Source organism: Orbilia oligospora (assembly GCF_000225545.1).
Source record: "Orbilia oligospora ATCC 24927 unplaced genomic scaffold scaffold00004, whole genome shotgun sequence".
NCBI lineage: Eukaryota > Fungi > Ascomycota > Orbiliomycetes > Orbiliales > Orbiliaceae > Orbilia > Orbilia oligospora.
In genome coordinates, this window is record NW_011645561.1 from 490,217 (window position 1) to 508,041 (window position 17,825).

Genomic DNA, 17,825 nt, shown 5'->3' on the forward strand with positions numbered 1-17,825 from the left:
ACCGAATCCGCAGCTCCAATATTATCGATAGATCAATCTAGATTGCTAAAAACCCTCGTCAAAGCCTGTATGAAACACCTCTGGAGTGGGGCCTGGAGTCTTCACCCTCACGGCTGAGGATTGAAAACAGTAAGAAGGGATCCGTGCATCCCTGTGTGCGCAAGACAGCAGAACGGTATGAAGCAAGAGCAGCCGATACGCCCTCATGAACGAAGAGGCGGATACCATGAACCTATGAGAAGGAAGAATTAATTGACAAACCGGCCCTGCATGGCACGGCACAAAAAAGGCTTGCATGGCACGGCTCGATTTACCCGCTCAGGATAAAATTGAAACCCGAAGTGCGACTCTAACAATCAACACAATTTCTGCATGAAAACTATGAATGGTGCAGCTCGAGAATAGCCAATAGCTTAGGCGTGTCGTGGCGATCGAGCTTACGATGTGGTCAATTCTGATACTGACTATGCAGAATCTCCGCATCTGCGGCTGATCCAGGACTTAGCTGATTAGCTTTGCCTCACGTCGAGTGTTCTCCCCACTCCGTCGTCGAGACAGATGCACTACCCCGCTTCTGACAAGGGGATTAGTCAATCTCTTGATCCGAATAATATACGAAGGGCATTTTCATTCATTATCAGTCACGCCCTCGTCTGTAGTAACATGTTTAAACGTTTTAGTCTATATTGACCATCGTAACAGAACCTCCTCCTCCGTCTTCTTCACCAAACGAGCAGCGTATATACGTGAATGACTACGGCACATATAGAGCTCACTGGTCCACTTCTACTTCATATAGGGTTAGATTTCCAAATTATATACCCCCTTCAAGTTCGTTTGGCATTTGTTTGTAAAATCCATAGTTGATTACTGACACAGTCAATAGCTTATTGCGAAATGCGTTAGGTTGGTCAGTGTGGCCATTTTCATAACCTTCGATCACTATAAGTAGCATACATGTCGAAATCTTCAGATGAAACCGAAGATACATCGGATGATGCCCAGCCGCTTTGTTTTTTCGTTCCGTCTAAGCTCTTCATCGATCTCAAGCAGAGCAGCCAGACGAGGGAAACGACTAAAACGGTGGCAGCTCGAGTCCTTGATCAGATGGATGATGCGGCTAAAAAAAACAAAGTCAGTGGCCCTTGTATTAGTCTTCTGAAAGTCTAATAACATCAATAAATTGATGCATTCTAAACTTAGAGCCAAGGTCTTTGGAACATTCCTGCAAGAGAAGACTACGATCCGGACAATTCGGAGTGTCGAAAACCATTTCGCATCTTGATACAAGCCATCCAAACTGGCCTCTTGGGAGACTTAGCCGACCCTGCAAACAACTTTCAAAAAAGTTTTTACTCTCGTGAGGAAGGGGAAGAGCCTTGGTCCATACGAGAGCCTCTGACAGGAGATTTTGAGGACGTAGCGATCGCAAAGTCGTATCACGATGCTGTGGACAAATGTTACGACAACTTGGGGATTGCGCACGAATTTTTCCTGAAGTGCTTCAATCATAATTCCATTGACGATAAAGGCGCACCTTTAATTGCTGTGGTGCATTATGGGTTTTCCTTCCCCTGCGCTTTCTACGCACCCTCCGGTTTTGATGAATGGCAGTACGCTTTTTGTTTTGGAGACGGCTGGGATCAGCTTAGCGACATGGATAGCGAATCAAAATTCTTTGGAAATTTTGCTGGCAGCCTCGAATGCGTAGCTCACGAAATGATGCATGCTATCACGCATTATTTGGTGAATTTGGAATATTCCGGGGAATCCGGCGCACTCAACGAGCACATATCAGACACCTTCGGGATGATGGCAGAGCAGTGGCACAAGGGTCATACCGTTAAACAGTCAGACTGGCTTATTGGCGAGGATATCCTGTTGCCCGAAATCAGAAGCTACGTCGGTATTGACGGAGTCACGGATCCGGAAAAGTCATACGCCATGAAATCAATGAAAGCTCCCGGCACAGCGTATAATATAAAAGGCTTAGGGGGAGACAATCAAGTCTGCTACATGAAGGATTATAAATATGATCTTCCAATCGATAAAAACCATGATTGGGGTGGTGTTCATATCAACTCCGGCATCCCCAATCATGCGTTCTATCAGTTCGCTAATTTCTTGGGAGGTAATTCTTGGGATCTAGCGGGAAAAATTTGGTTCGAATCGCTAAAAAGTGAGGAGATGTACAGCAAGTGCAGATTTCTTGACTGGGCTCGTATCACGATAAAAACTGCAAAGTCGTATAAGTCGTTAACACCGCTCTCTTTGGATGAAAATGGTAAAGAGAATACGGTGGCCTCATTATTAAGAACCGCATGGAAGATTGTTGGCATCAATACACCTATAAGCATACTGAACGACTAGTTAAAACTAAATGTGGAAATGAGCCTTTCAAATTATCTCTTGAACCAGATACTGGGTCGAAAATCTTTTTTTTTGTTTGCGTTACTTCAAACCTCACCTTTTACACATAACGGTCACATATTATTTCTGTCCCTGTGAACAATGCAAGTAATGCACAGCAGTTCTCACTAAGTCAACCAAACAACAACAGAGTAATTAAGAAGACTAAAAAATAATCAGAACATCACTTACTAGATATATATTTTGAACTAGAGATCGACATGGGGCGGTTCGGTTCGGTTTCTTGAGATCAGAAACCGTCCATAATGGTTTCCCGGTTTTGAAAATAGAAACCGAAACCAAATCGCAAAACCATCTTAGTATATAAAAGCCGCCAAGAAACCCATTTCTAAAAATGAAAACCATGCCAAGACTGAAAATAATATTTTAAAACTAGTAGTGTTTTTATTATTAATAATAAAATAAATTATATACAACTATTATTAACTTTCCTAGGCATCCTATAACATAAGAAAGATCCCATCTCTCTGACAGTACTTGCCCTGGATTATTGCAAAAACTCGGCTCGGATAAATGAACTTCAAGATTATTCGACTGACAGGTCTTCGTTATATTATCGGATATATGTCAACCGATGTTTAGGGACGAGACTGAAAAAATCATAACTTCGGATGTAGACAAGTACATAGCTTTAGATTCCTTTTTCCTTAAACGGAGTAAGCTATTTATGTAGACTTGCTATTGATATCAAAGGCTTGATTATCCCATAGATTCCAGTCTCGTTAATCAGAATACACCTTAGCTGCTAACTAGAAAAGGTTGTCGCAACACGTTTTTATTCTGCCATTCTCGGTCGAATCCTCGCAGAGGTTTCTTCCGGTATAATATATGCAAATGCGTTGTTTTTGTTGTACTTTTTGCTACCCTTCGAATAGACAAAATAGCTGGAATTTAGTTAGCAAAAAGCACTAATTCCTTATAATTAAAAGTAGTTAGGTGTTTAAGTCTGATTTCCTACGCGGGACTATATTTTTGGAAAGTCTGTGCGCGGTTCACCAGTGCGGTGGTTTTACTGGAAAGTTAAGTTTTCTCTGGATATATAGTACAGCATATACTGGCACGCCAGATGTTGACCAGAAGAAGAGGGTGTGCAGACTAAACATTTGATTAAGATAGAATAGAATAGAATCACGACTATATGGCCAATACGGTCTTTATCGTTTTAAACGTCTGGTTGTATATATACAACGGAATCCGCGTTCAAATATCTATGTATGTACAAGTAAATTTTTCTTTTTTTTTAAAAAAACAAAAGCCGAACAAAAAGGCAGATAGAAAGTTATATAAAATAAAATATGTATAATAACGAAAATTAGAAACTCTCCTTGCCCCTTTCAAAGAGACCCCAACCGCACATCTCCAGTTTACTCTACCTCCTTTTAACAAGAAGTCCTAACATTCGTAGTAGTACAATAAGTTCCATCAGGACCCGATCCAATCTTACTTGGCTCGGCACCGCTGGAATTACCAGTATATCTATCGCAGTACTTGCCGCTGTTCTGGCAGGAGTTGGAGATCTTGCAAGTATCGCCGTAGTTGGTATTGATACCGCAGAGAACACCACCGCTCTTGGCGATGATATTATCGATGACGATGTTACGGGGGCCACCGTTTCCAGAGCAGTTTCCGCAGGAACGGACGACTTTGCCGTAGTCATTTACGTAGAAGTTTTTGATTGTGAGGGTTCCGCGGCCGTTGAATTGGGCGACTTTGTCGGAGGCTTTGAAGGCGCCGCCGCCGGTGATGTAGGAGTTTCCGGAGGATTGTTTGATTGCTGTTGTTTATTTATATATTAGTATGATGATATTATTTGAAAATTTGTAGGGGGTTTTGTAAGGAAATAAGGGGGGTGGAAAAACTTACTGATAGCATCCTCACAAACGTCCAACCACCAAACATTCTCAACGGTACAAGGTCCACGGCAGTGGATACCTTCGGCCTGATCAGGTCCGATAATAACATTTCGAATAGTAGCTCCGGATTCGAGGATGAACATAGCATCCGCCTCCCCAGTTTCCTTCTGATCAGCGCAGACCTTAGGATTACGGTCATACTTCAGCATCCCACCGTCCCAAACGCCAGAGATAACTTTAGCAGATGGAAGAGTCGTGGATCCAGCCGAGGCGGGGACAACGGTGGTCAATCCGGTACCACCACCGCCCGATCCACCAGCGGTAGTCGTTGTGGCCTTTGTGGTAGTCTTTGTGGTTGTGGCCACCTTTGTGGTAGTCTTGGTGGTGATGGAGGCAGTGGTTCCGCCGGAGGACTGGATGCACTGGGAGTACCATTCGTTGGAGTAGACGCAGCTCCAGCCTGAGACGCAGCCGGTGGGACCTGTCCAGCCGGATCCTCCGCATTGGGCCCATGGTTGGGCTTGTGCGCTGACCAAAGCAGCGGTTGCCAGGATGGTGAAAGTGGCCTGCTTCATTGTGACGACTGTGTTTTTTTTGTAATTGTGGGAAGGAGTATATATATGTATATAAAGAATGGAAAGGATGTATATATATAATGTCGAGAACTCAAGTATCCTGACTTGTCTGCTGAATTAAAAAAAAAAGTCGTCATGGAAGGAGGGGTTATTCACAGCTCTTTATATCCCCAACTTCAAGGCCCAGAACCATGCATTCGATATCCCCCCATGAGCCCGCACGGACTAGTTAAAACTATCCACATATCGGTTCTATCCCACGATCTGATTACCATGTATAGGGCATGCATGGCTAGCTAGCTAGCTAGGCCGCGGAGTTTCAAGAAACACTCTAAAAAAAAAAAACCTTCGCGTGTAGACCAAAAAAATCTCCTGATTTCCCCACACCGAGATCGCGGTATCCATATGAAACCACCCCTGATGGGTATCCTGCTCACTTCAATAACCTACGAAATCTAATAGGTGGGAAATTCACGAGTTCGATGCGAAACAATCCCTATCCTAGTACCTAGCTTAAAAAAAAAGTACTCTCTCGGCTCTGCAAGATGCAGGGAAGCTATCCTTGGTTTAAATCCTCCCCTCCCATCGATATGTATAAAAAAAATCGCGGGTTTTCTGCATATGCCGCACAGAATACTATGTAGTACCAAAAGGGAAAGAATAGCGGTATGTGTACATGTGTGTGTGCGTGTCGATTTGGGCCGTTTGAGAAACGGGTGGCGTACCATGGAACCGATGGAGACGGTAAGGATGATGGCATAGCCTCCCGGCTAGTTCTGGATTTTCATCCGTTCTTTTTTTCGAAAGGCGGTTTTAAGCCGTCCATGGTAATATGTAGCAGTTTTGAATAAAGGGATCTATTATAGATGTTGATGATGATAGGCCTGTAGGGCATATAAGGGGTTTGACTTTGGCGCTGCCTACCATACTATATCCTTTGAGTTTGAAGGTTAGCTACCTCTTTCAGTATGTATCACCGAAGCCTCTGAGTTAAGATCACTTCCAAGCCTTTTCTGCTTCCTCCAGATGCCTTCGGGAGCAAATGGAACGGTAAGTTCCATGAGCGTACGCCATAGAATTGCCATATTTAGGACAGCCCCGAAAGGGCTTCAGGTCCTTTAATCATCTAGAAAAACTCAAAAAAAGCTCAGACTCTCTCTCATTCATTCGAATCCTCCATGCAAAAACTTTAATCCAACACCCGCCCGCGCGGCCGTCTGAGTCGTTCGCAAGGAAGAAAATCTTGGTTCGTCTCAGGTTTGGTGCGGGCGGTGGATATTAACATACCCATGTTTTGGTATAGGTTGAAACCGTGACGTTTTTGTCGGAAGCGCCATCGTTCGTCTCCGGCGCCAAGTCTGCGCCAAGCGCCCGGGGAGGGTCGGTGCGTCTTTTCGATGTTATGTTCGATTCGAATTGCTTATTATTTTTTGATATTTTCTCCGGTTTAAATTTTAACTAATTTAGGTAGTTTGGGGAATTAATACACCGATGTTTGTGTATATTGTTTTATGTTTGAGGGATTAGTTACGACCTTACGACCCACTTTTGAGTAGCAGGCTATTTTCTGCTGTGCTACATATGTGTATGTGTGTATGTTCGGTTCGAGGGCACTCGCTTCCGTCTCGGGTTATATATATATATCCGGGCCATGTGTGATATATGTGGTTTAGTTTATACAGGCTCAAGCGATCGATAAGCTACTACAAGAGAGAGGAGCAATATTCTCGTTTGGGGGCTGATCCTCATATCAGCCTGTATGGATTCAAGAGATCTCGTTGGAGGGAAAACTCGCAGAACTTCTGGCGAATTTAGAGTGTTAATTTGTATTAATTACGTAGAAGGTTTTTACCAAGGCGAGTCCAAGTCGGATGGTTTAGGATTTGAATCCGTGGTATTGAGGTGGTGGTGGGGACTGTACATATATTATCATGGTCTATTGGATTATAAACCAGACTTTGATGAAGAAAATCCGGGCTCGGAGTGTAGATGTATGTCCGTCGTATAGGCGTTTATAATGCGATCCACGGGATACAAAGGAGTTCTTCCAATCTTCCATGTCATATCGAACAAAGAAACCTCCAATCCCTTCCCAGAATCATACATCACGCAAGTGAGATTACTCCATTCCAACCTTCAATTCCCCCTCCACACACCCCCAAAACTCCTTCACCACAGCCTCCCAGCCCTCTCCACCCCTAACAGCCAAATACCTCCTCCCATCAATCTTCGCCTTCCACATTCCTGGATTGGCATCCACGATCTCCCCTCCAGCTTCCTTAAGCACCACCCAGCCCGCACAGACATCCCAAGCCCAGCACCCTCCTTCCCAATAAACATCAGCCCAACCAGCTGCAACTCCACAGAAATTCAACGCCGCAGAACCCAGGGATCTGATAGAATGAACCATAGCCCCACCGTCCTTCTTATCAGCACATAACTTTCTAAAAGTCTTGACCTTAATATCATAATCATTCCCACTCCTATCACTACCCCATTCTCCAATGACAAGACAGTTACTTAACCCTCCAGCTCCATTCTCGTCATAAAATGGTTCTAGATGTTTTAATGGGAGTCTTTCACGGTCGTGGAGTGGAGAGGTTAGGTAACTGCCTTGGCCTTTTATACCAGTGAAAAGTTGGTTTGTGAAGGGATTATAGATTACACCGATCGTTGGGATCAGGTTTATGGTGAAACCTAGGGAGATGCAGGCGTATGGGAAGGTATGGACGAAATTTGTGGTGCCGTCGATTGGATCGACGATGAAGGTTGGGGATGGAGTAAGAGTGTCACCGGGTTTGTAGGTTTCTTCACCCATGAATCTGGATACATATCATCATCGTTAAAGTCGTTAGAATGGCTTTTTTCTATTATAAATGTGGTTTTTGAACTTTAGTTGAGGGGGAGGGAGGGAGGGAGGGAGGATGTACTGATAATCGGGATAGCGCTCTTGAATCCTCTCGCTCACCATCTTTTCCACCGCACGATCTGTTTCGGTTACTAGATCTGCTGCGTTTGTTTTACTACCCGTCCTTGAATTGCTGGGTCGGGCGGTTGTGATCATTTGTCCGGCGGCATGGGCGATTGATACTAAGAAATCGTGGATTTCTTGGAGGTTAATGGAGGATGCATCGTAGGCACCAGTTTCTGTGGTTGAGTCCGTCATGGTGATAGATTTGAAAGGTATTTTTCTACGATTGATGGAGTAAAGTGTTAGTAAAAGTTTTAAAGAATATCAAGATGACAATTAATGGAACTTACTGTATTGATTACACGATCTGAAGCTACTATTTGATTGAAAGAAGATGTAAAGCCTGCGGGGTGAATCTAGAAATGCCGATTTGACTCGACTCGCTCCAGGTCCGGAGCTCCCGTACACGTACCTGCAGCCGGCCTACGACCTCCACAAAACCCACCAGGTCTCGAATCCGCATCCTATTCGTTAGAACCCCAAGCTCTCCCTGCACCCTTGTAAAAAACCACATACTCCACTTGCAGACCCCTCGAGACGAGGATTAAGCTAAGAAAGCTAAGAGGGAAGGAAGGAAAAAATGACACTCAACTCAACGCAAGATTACGTATGAAGAACGTCAATACCTAATCCTTGGCTGGGATGGATTCGGTACACGGATCTCAACACCAAGGTTAAGGTAGTAGTCTCAACTATTCTTCCACGTGGAAATAGTATTGAATGTATGTGTACATGCAAGCGTAGTTTGTCGGAGATATGACGGTATTTCCACGTGGTATTCGTGATTTTTGAGACTTATTGGCGAGAGTTTATGTCATAGTTAGAGCTTTGCCTCAAGGTCTAAGCTTTCAAAGATATAGCTCACTTACAAAGGGAGATGTGTTCGGCATAGCTTCAAATCGATATCATCAAGATCATCAATTATGTTCACGTTTGATTGAGAGGGAGAAAAAGTTTTGACGTCGAAATAGCCCTTGGGTGTTTATTAAAAAGCTAGTCTTATAAACAGGAATTTTCTGAGCTTCAGGAATCTAGAAAAATTGAAAAAAAAGAAACACGAGAAACCAATCTTTTTGCTATTTTTCACCAGGCAAAACTGTCTCCAGTTTATTGACTTTGTAGCGAAAAAAGAAAGACAGAAGATTAAGAAAAACGTGTTTAGGATTCTCCCGTATCGTCAAAAAATAAAAAAAGGGAAAAAAAGGAACACCTTAGTTAACAATCCCCTTATGCTAGCCATTCATTATTAATAACAAAAGAAACACCAGTAACAAAAAGGATTTCCCAAAAAAAAACAGACAGTCCCATCAATGTTGATTCATTTTTTCCTCCGCTTTGTAATCAAATACCCAAGTGGTGGTTGTCAACACCCATTATAAGATCGTGACTTTAGGCATTCGATGGTGTGTATTGGTTGGGTAAGGGAAGTGTCGGTAGAAACGAATGTTTGTTGAGTGGAACCGTGATGTTTGGAAAATGAAAGAAGGTTATTTATATGCCCTCTTTATTAGCACGAGCCGAGGCATCATGCTTGGTTTGATCGAGCTTATCGGAAGCAGCTCCGAAAGCACCAGAGGCACGGTCAGTGAGGGAGTCCTTTCCGGCAACGTTGCCCTTGGCTTGTTCCTTGTTGGCCTCCTTGGAAGCTTCGGCAGTCTATAAGATATATTTGTTAGATCTATGAAGGTGAAGAAGAGGATATTATTGTTCAAGATTATTAGAACATACCTTGCCTTGAACGGTCTCAGCGACGTAGTTTCCGGCGTTCTTGAGAGAGTTACCAATCTGGCCGACGATGCCTTCATTTGGCTTGTCAACGTTTGGGGCAGACATGTTGATTGATTTGGTTTTTTAAAAGTAAAAGGTTCTTAAAAAAGTTTTGTATTGGTTTGAAGTTCTTGATATTGTAATTGTTTTGCTTGATGATGATGTAGGATGGAGAGAAGAAACAGGTTGAGCAGAGGGAGAAAGGGGACCTTTTATAGAGCCATTTCTTACTTTCTGTCCGGTCAGAGTTCATAGTTGATAGAACAATAACGTATGTAAAGTTCATAGAGTGACGTCAATTCCATCAACATAAAATCCGATGAGGCAGTTTCCTAGCACACGCACACTGCACTGTACACCGGCACCGCACCAGCACATAATCTCGATCTTAGTGGCCCCGGTCGATCGTTGCCGTTGTGTTGTTTTGTGTGGCCGGGCCTTTCCAACATCCGCCCGCAGCTTTGCGAAATTATGCTGGTGACGTCATGACGTCACTATCCGCGCCCACCAAAAACAAACGCTTTAAGCGACTAATTGCGAGCAATCATGACCGCATACTGGCGTAGACATTCCCTTGTTACAGTTACTGACTATTGACCAAGGTACCAAGGAATCTGGTTGGCCCCGCAATAGGGAGTTCATACCTGTATCATCATATGCGGCCGGTTTAAGCTTACAACGCCACATCACAAGCTTTTCCCGATACACTCAAGCTTCGATGAATATCCCCTTGATTCCGTTTGAATTCCACTTGTACTTGGTATACAAAGAGTAAAAACTTGGTATTAACATATATAACTTGCAGTACTGGAGCAGGGAATACCTTGGCATGTGAAGTCCATACTAATTCCGAAAGGGATGCGGCATAACAAGGGTGAACCGGTTGATACGCCACTAGACCCATTCCAACCACCAGAACCTTACATCATTCAACAGGGCCATTTCACGATTTGCCGCTTGATTTTCGATGCGCGGCAGATCGACGACATCGCATAAGGATCCTTCTCCATGGTGCCACAGTTTTCCTTCCCCTCATTTGTATGTATTATGATGTTACCCAGCCCAGTTTTCATTGGCGATTGGGTCAGTTGAGATGCCGATGTTGGACAACATGGGTTTTGGAGAGCCCCGACTGAAAAAGTTGGAATTGCCCATGTTCGAATTCGCTTTTACTCCGCAAGATCGATCTGATCATGGGGTACATACCTACCGCCTGGATTCGAGGCTACATACCTACGTACTTCTTCTATTACGATGCCTCTATGTATGACATACAATGGACCTATAGACTGCTACAGTATACATCATTAATAGCCACGTATCATATTAGAGTATCTTTAATCCCGAGATCGACCTAATTCTCCATACTTTGGGCACACTTACGAAGTGCTTCAAGTCTAGCTCCATATATCTGAGGAATCCAGATCCCTCTCTTAAGAACCCTTCCTAACAAAAACTCACGATCTTGCTTCTCCGAACCGATCTGAGTGACTTTAAAACCATTGGCTACGAATAATGCAAATAGTAGTATGTAATACATAGAATAAAATGATGTAAACAATTGACAATAAAACTTGGAAGGTTGTTTATGGTTATTCGCATAAAAAAACCTATTTGAGAACACAAGGCTGCCTGGCCTTGCCTTCAGTTTTCCGGATTCTGTTTTGTTCTTTTCTCTTTTTCTTTTATTACAAGAAAGAAAAAAACCTGGTCTCGTGCGCTATTCCTCTATTTGAGATTATCTTGGATCGGGATTATACAAGCATCGTTGGCTAGATTCCATGGCTAGCTACCTAGGTGGCTAGTAACGTTACCGTCAAAGCAAACTCGTCCAAGACCCGAAAACAGAGAATCTAAACAATCGAGATCGAAAGAAACTTTACCGGCTTCGAACCGAATGAATCAGATGGGGAAAAACAAGGCGAGGTTTTTTTACTTGCTGTGCCCTGTCTTGGGAAAAAATAGCTTGGTGGATATCGATAGTAACAGTCTAGTGTGCCGAAAGAAGAAATGTCGACATCATTTCTTTAGATTGTAGTATTAGGAGGTACGTACTATATCCAAGTTGATCAGGCCCGTCGAAAAGATCGCAATTACTGCCATCGATTGCGTCAAGATATCATGAACAGAGTTTGGAGAGTCATATCTACAGTACTGGGCTAACATACTTGACTTATTGGTCTGGCAGGCAAGACGGGTTCACCAGCAGCTTTTCCAACTTGGCTACGGTCAACCAACCGCTCGCGTTGCCGTTACATTACGAAATAGGTACTCGTACTCCATATTATATTTCATGGCCACGAAAATCAGAAGAAAGAAAAAACGTGGCAATGGGGCCAATGCAAAGAATCGACGAATCGCCACGGAAATATGATCACACAGACAAGGGCATGGTACCATATGGTCAAAGAACACACGAAATACTGCAAAAAAAGAAGCTTGAAGTTTCTCAAACCGGGGGGAAAACTGCGTGCAGCACATAACGCTCGGCTTTGCAGTTCTTTGGAATCGCAAAGAAGGTTTACATACTAAAACAAACGCTCGGTTTTGCAGCCTCGGGGCTTTCCGTTACCCATGGATTCGATTCCCGTATCGAATGAGCTGGAACATAATAGTGACGTCAGGATTTCTGGTGGAAATGGCAGCTTTAAGCGGAGGCTCGGTAAAAGGCTCCAAATTTATAGCTCACGTGACAATTTTGGGCATCAGAATGAAATAAATTTTGGGTCCTTGAAATCTGGGCTTCTTCATCGTATAGCTCGACAGGGAATTGTCCAAACGGTATGAAAATTAGATATTCTGAAAGAGCAAAAAATTAGGATTCGAATGGAACCCGAATCGCGAGATTTGACTGGGTATTGGAGAAGTTGGGTTTTGGTGGAGATTTGAGGTGGGTTTTTGAAGTTCGTGATAGTGACGTTTACGCGACACCAGATTGAATATTGAGATACTACTGTCTACCACCACAACAACAACAACAAGTCTAGACTAGAAAAAAGGCCTCGGTGTTGTCTGGTACACGAGACCAGCCTCACTCAGTCTCAGCGCTAAACAACTTGTGCTCTGTGAACTCCCGCCTTTTGAAGCTAGTCAAATCTAGCACGTCTACAGTCCTGGCCATGGCTACCAGGCTAGAACTATGGTAGTAGCTATGGACATCTATGATACCTAGTCTGGGGCGTTCCGTACGGTGAAACCCATGGACTAATAGGATACGCAAAGCCGCCTGTTATCTGATAATACCAGGCTTCTGTTCCACAAGATGTGCTTAGCTACTAATTAGGTGTCAGTCAGGAGGTGTTTGGTATTGACCTGTGAATAACACCAGCGATAGAAGCTATGGCCCTATAATGCGTATGGAATTCCTTGTGTTTGAAGTCTGTAGTGAGTCTGGTGCTGAAGCTACCAGTACCAGTCTCGTAGCCAAACTGTGCTGAAGCTACATTCTGGTTACACGGCTGCGTAATACGGAACGAGATGCCTCACAACATCGATTGCAATACCGAATTTTAGGTATCGGGTTTGAAATAGCTCTAATAAATTAAAATAAAATCGTATATACATACTTTTTGGTTAAATCGATGTAAAATCGATCAATCTAGAATTCTTACATAGAAAGTTAAACTATCAGAGTTCTTATTACATTTAAAATCCTCTTTTGACTTTCGGAGTTCGAGGGCTTCTAAATCACTCGATTTTCGACAGAACTCTCTAAAACTCGGATTTCTTTTAGACCTGGTTGTAGAAAGCCAGAATCTATAATTTCAAGAGATTCTGATTACTAGTCGTGAAGCAATTTAGATTTGAAAACGTGCGAATTTAGTATGTAACGTCTACAACACATTTTTTTTACAATTCGCGATGATTTCTGAACTTTTCGGCTTTTGATCATGAATGTTGTCACGTGATTTGGACATTTGGGTGTAGCCCACGGCATGCGCAATTGCAACTCACGGATCATGCGCATGCCATGCATTGGATCCATGGACCATACCTCGAGATTGAGGTGGGCATGCGAGCGAGCGCCCGTCTGGCAATCATATCTATGGAGCTATTGAGACATATATATAGAGTCTTAGAATTCTTTCTCACAGACCAAAACACTAGTGCAAAAACATAGACTCTGCTGGTCACAAGGAAGCTAAAAGTACTAGTAATCCGGCCCGCGAGCCTAAGCGGACCGTTTCTGCCCGACCCTTTTGAAACTGCTCGGTGGAGTTCCTGTGGATGATCATCATTCGATTCTAGTGATTTATCATGAAATCGGGTCCAGTTCAAACTTTGCATACATGATATCCTGTGGGCCAAGAGCTGGCATACGTAAACATACTTTTTTCATCCGATAACCATACTCGTTTCCCAATTTAACCTTTCGTCGTTACCGGGTTTTTCTTGAGATCTTTTGTCCCAAAAGGAAAAAATGGGTTACTCAGCTGACTGTTATCTCATCCTGGTCCGTCTTCGAGGGGGTATGTATACCGGCTATATGCAACCGAAGTTTCTTAGTTCGAAAAGATCTTAAGAAAGGAACCTGGATTGCGGGAATTGTGGCGTTTGGAAAGAAATAACTTGGTCGATGCTTATTTGGCTCGTCCTCAACCCTGGAGGATGATTATGCAGGGTCAGATTTTTTTTTTTTTTTTTCAATGTCGACATTAGTATTGCTCGTGGTCTGGTATGCATGGTATCCCTCGAGACTAACTCATGGTCATGGCTGTATGGTCCGATCGTGGGGGCCTCGAGGAACACTGAGAAAATGCAACATTATACAACGCATCTATAGTACCTGTAAACTTGCCGGACTGGAGAGACTACTAGTATGGTCTTGATAATTACCTAGTATAGCCAAGGAAGATGAGAAATACCCCTTTACGAACCAAGTCCCAAAAATATAATGTATACTACTAGTTAGAAAGTATTTATATACCAAAAAACCCCAATAAAATCTGTGGCCATCTAAATCATGCTCTCCGTTAAGTTGCTGTGCAGTAGCACGCCAATTCAATGTCATCTTAAGGGGTCTTAATTTCAGCATCTTTGGACGGTATTTTTCTACTATTTTTCAGCTTTCGTCGTTTAGTATCTCCAATCCCGAGAAATTCTGATTTAGAGGTGAAAGTCCTCTATATGGATATTAGAGTCCGGCGCACGGATCGAGCTCCAGGGTCTAGAAGCCTGAGGAGGATGGACTTGAGAATTGCTAGGTACATATATGTTTTCCCTAGCTGAAGGAGGTAGAGGGTTGTGGCGGATGCAAAGGTTGCGAAAATTTGGGAACGGTTATAACGTTAGTAATATAGTGAAGATTCGAAGATGGGAAATGGTAGCCTCTGGGTTAAGTAGTTCCATGTCGATTTCTCGTCGACACCATTCGTCCATCAACCAAGTGAATATCCAGTGGTCCCAGTTTTCCATTCAGTCCGAGAATGAAGCTAGGCTATTGAGGGATTGTAGACGCACGGAAATTTTGTTTATAAATAGCAAGGTTGATTGAGACTTAAAATACTACCTATACTCGTATATATGGATATTCGTAAAACAGTCTACAAAAGGGCTAAAAAAATACATACAAAACATACCGACGACATGATTCAAATAGCTCACCGTTTTGGAATAGCTTGATGGTATATATGGGTTTTTATGGTAGTTGGCGTGGGATGACGAGTACGCGAGTCGCGGAGGCCAAGTAAGGCAAAATAGGACCGCGAGCATTATGCGAAAGATCTACGGAACTCGGTCGGAAGAGCTTCGACCATCGCGAGTTTTATTTCGGAGGGGAAGATATCTAGTTTATATGAAGGTGTTCCTGCGCTGACATCTATAACTACATATGTAGTCGGCCATTTTATTTTAGTGGTTCCATGGTATATAGGTACGGGTATCGATTCTGTGCTTGGGGTCTAGCTTGAGCTTTCCTTTCTCTTTCTCAAACTAGTCTAGTGATGTTTTGTTATAACGTTACTGTTATGCGCAGATACACGGAAGCATTAAGATTACCATATACTAAGATCTGGTGCCTGGCCGTCAACTATGAGACATTTTAATTTTGGCGTGCGCATTCTTGGCTGGGACTACAATATAGTACTTTATAGAATTAATAAACGGTTCCGAGCTTATGTTTTTCTATAGCTTCCAGATCCATATATGCATATTGTGTAGCGTTTGATATACACGTATGTATGGGGAAATGGTCCTGAATTCGAATATTTTGTTGAGAAAGATACAAACGATGCGTATTTTTAAGGACAAAAACGAGGTTAGGATACGGTGTATTCTCCTGACAGATGCTTGATTTTAGAAGTCTAGATGCCGCGTGAATTCGAAAGCTTAATATTTTTCTTGAAAGATCCAGAGTAGTGGTTCCTGAGACGCCTCCTCCGTAGGTTTGCGGGCGTTAACTTCCGCTTGCGAACGAATCCGATTGGGGATTAAGGGAAACTCAAAGACCAAAACAAGAAAAAAGAAATACATTTGTACGCATACTTAGGTAGTTACTGATTTGCCAACCGCCTGACATCTAAAGATGGTAGAGACCGAAATAACATGAATATCTGTTCTGTTGGGGGGTTAGTTTGCAACGTTTGGTTTGATCAGTTCGTTGTTTAAGGAAGAAAAAAGGGAAAAAATCGAAAAAAATAAAAAAAAGACGAGTGGGGGCCAGTTTCGGGAGAAATAAAGCTTGACGTTTGTGAAACAGCCAGGAAGTGGGCCAGACCTGCAGATGGGCAATATGAGGGAAGAATCCCGGTCGGTTGGTTTGAGTCCGGTGGAGGAGAGGACGATAGAGATTACGCAAGCCTTGGTATTCTCCGATCATACTTTTTTCCCTCTTTGCATGGCGACATTCTTTATAGAGCGTCTATCTGTCCTACCCTGTGAGAATAAGTGTAGACCGTGTAAGGGAGGGGCAAAAAGTATAAAGTATAAGGGATTGGATGGGTGTGAATTAACGCTTCTGTGGAACGAGCACCGGTTTTCAAATTTCCCTTATATCTTGCAACTATAGCCCGTCGAGTCACGTCATATAAGTACTGATCCATATAAGGAGGAAAGGGGTATAAGATCGTATCCGCGATCAAGTTATTAAACATATACATACCTACTGCAGTGTTCGGACAATCCAATCTTAAAACTTAGCTTCAACGTTTATCAACCAAACCCTTGCACTTTACATGGACTATATTTTTTCAAGTAACTGGTGCAACATCACACTTTGCTTGGCTTCTTGGGTTTGAAATTGACCCTTTGACAGGTAATAACTAACCAACAAACCGACGGACATTCGACGGGCGAACCAACCGTTTTAGCGCGATAGACTTGGCCTTTTCTTGTAGGGCTGTGCTATTTGCAATTGAGGGAGAAGGAGAAGGTCTTCGCGGTTCTTCGCTCGAAATATATATGCTCAAGGAGTATCTATACTTAGATGCAGCGTATATTAGTATAGACTCTACCGATATACAAGAGTAGAGTACGTACTAGTCCTGGGTAAGTCACGATCGGAATCAGATCCCTCGTTGTCCACGCATGGCATGGCCTTGTTCGGTATACATACATACAATATTTAAAATATAATATGTGAAGTGGTGGTGGTGTCGACGGATTGGATGGGAATGGTTGTGGCTGCAGCGCCGTGCAGCGGTTGGATCCCACCAAATATCTGAGTCGACTGTGATCCCCCTGAAATAAATACACAAAGACACAGACACAGACACACCGACACTATCAAACACCAACTTCACCTGTAACTTCCCTTTTACCTTCTCTCCTTCTTCCATCCTCCTTTCCCCCCTATTGATTACATCGCCAGATATCCATCACCTCCCTCCCCCAGATGCATCCCCGTTAAAAATCAAAAATCCATTCGTTCATATTTTAATTCATATTTTAAACTTGCCTTATCCATTTTTCTTTTTCCGCTCGCGTCGGCTCGTTTGATTTAGTCAAGTCGTTGGTTACATTGGTTGCTTACTAGTAGTTAGCTGCTAACATACTCAGGTATTCGTTTGACATTCTCCTGAACCCGACAGCCAGCCCGCCAGCCAGCGTGACCGTGTGCTGCAGTGTAATATTATTATTTTATTACCCTGCTATTTTCGGACTCGTTCTTAGTCTCGCTCTTAGTCTCTCGCTCTTAGCCTCGCTTTTCTCGTTCTCAGCTGCTGTGCACCGTGCAGCCGCAGCTAATAACTAAAACCTGCTCAACCTAATAAAACCACCGGCTGGTCCACC

At 43.2% G+C, this 17,825-nt stretch overlaps 4 protein-coding genes across 4 annotated transcripts; 1 reads left to right on the plus strand and 3 right to left on the minus strand.

Moving 5' to 3' along the window:
- Positions 1–957: 957 nt before the first annotated feature.
- On the plus strand, positions 958–2,370 carry AOL_s00004g149 (uncharacterized protein; the record flags this gene model as incomplete). Its single annotated transcript, XM_011118799.1, has 2 exons — positions 958–1,134; positions 1,204–2,370. The coding sequence occupies 2 exons, from the start codon at positions 958–960 to the stop codon at positions 2,368–2,370; spliced, it is 1,344 nt and encodes a 447-aa protein (XP_011117101.1).
- A 1,439-nt stretch (positions 2,371–3,809) lies between these two features.
- Positions 3,810–4,858, minus strand: AOL_s00004g150 (uncharacterized protein; the record flags this gene model as incomplete). The annotated part of the gene is made up of 2 exons (XM_011118800.1): positions 3,810–4,204; positions 4,294–4,858. The coding sequence occupies 2 exons, from the start codon at positions 4,856–4,858 to the stop codon at positions 3,810–3,812; spliced, it is 960 nt and encodes a 319-aa protein (XP_011117102.1).
- Positions 4,859–6,977: 2,119 nt separating this feature from the next.
- On the minus strand, positions 6,978–8,024 carry AOL_s00004g151 (uncharacterized protein; the record flags this gene model as incomplete). Its single annotated transcript, XM_011118801.1, has 2 exons — positions 6,978–7,680; positions 7,789–8,024. 2 exons carry the CDS (start codon positions 8,022–8,024, stop codon positions 6,978–6,980), a joined length of 939 nt encoding a protein of 312 aa, XP_011117103.1.
- A 1,296-nt stretch (positions 8,025–9,320) lies between these two features.
- Positions 9,321–9,662, minus strand: AOL_s00004g152 (uncharacterized protein; the record flags this gene model as incomplete). The annotated part of the gene is made up of 2 exons (XM_011118802.1): positions 9,321–9,485; positions 9,558–9,662. 2 exons carry the CDS (start codon positions 9,660–9,662, stop codon positions 9,321–9,323), a joined length of 270 nt encoding a protein of 89 aa, XP_011117104.1.
- Positions 9,663–17,825: the final 8,163 nt, after the last annotated feature.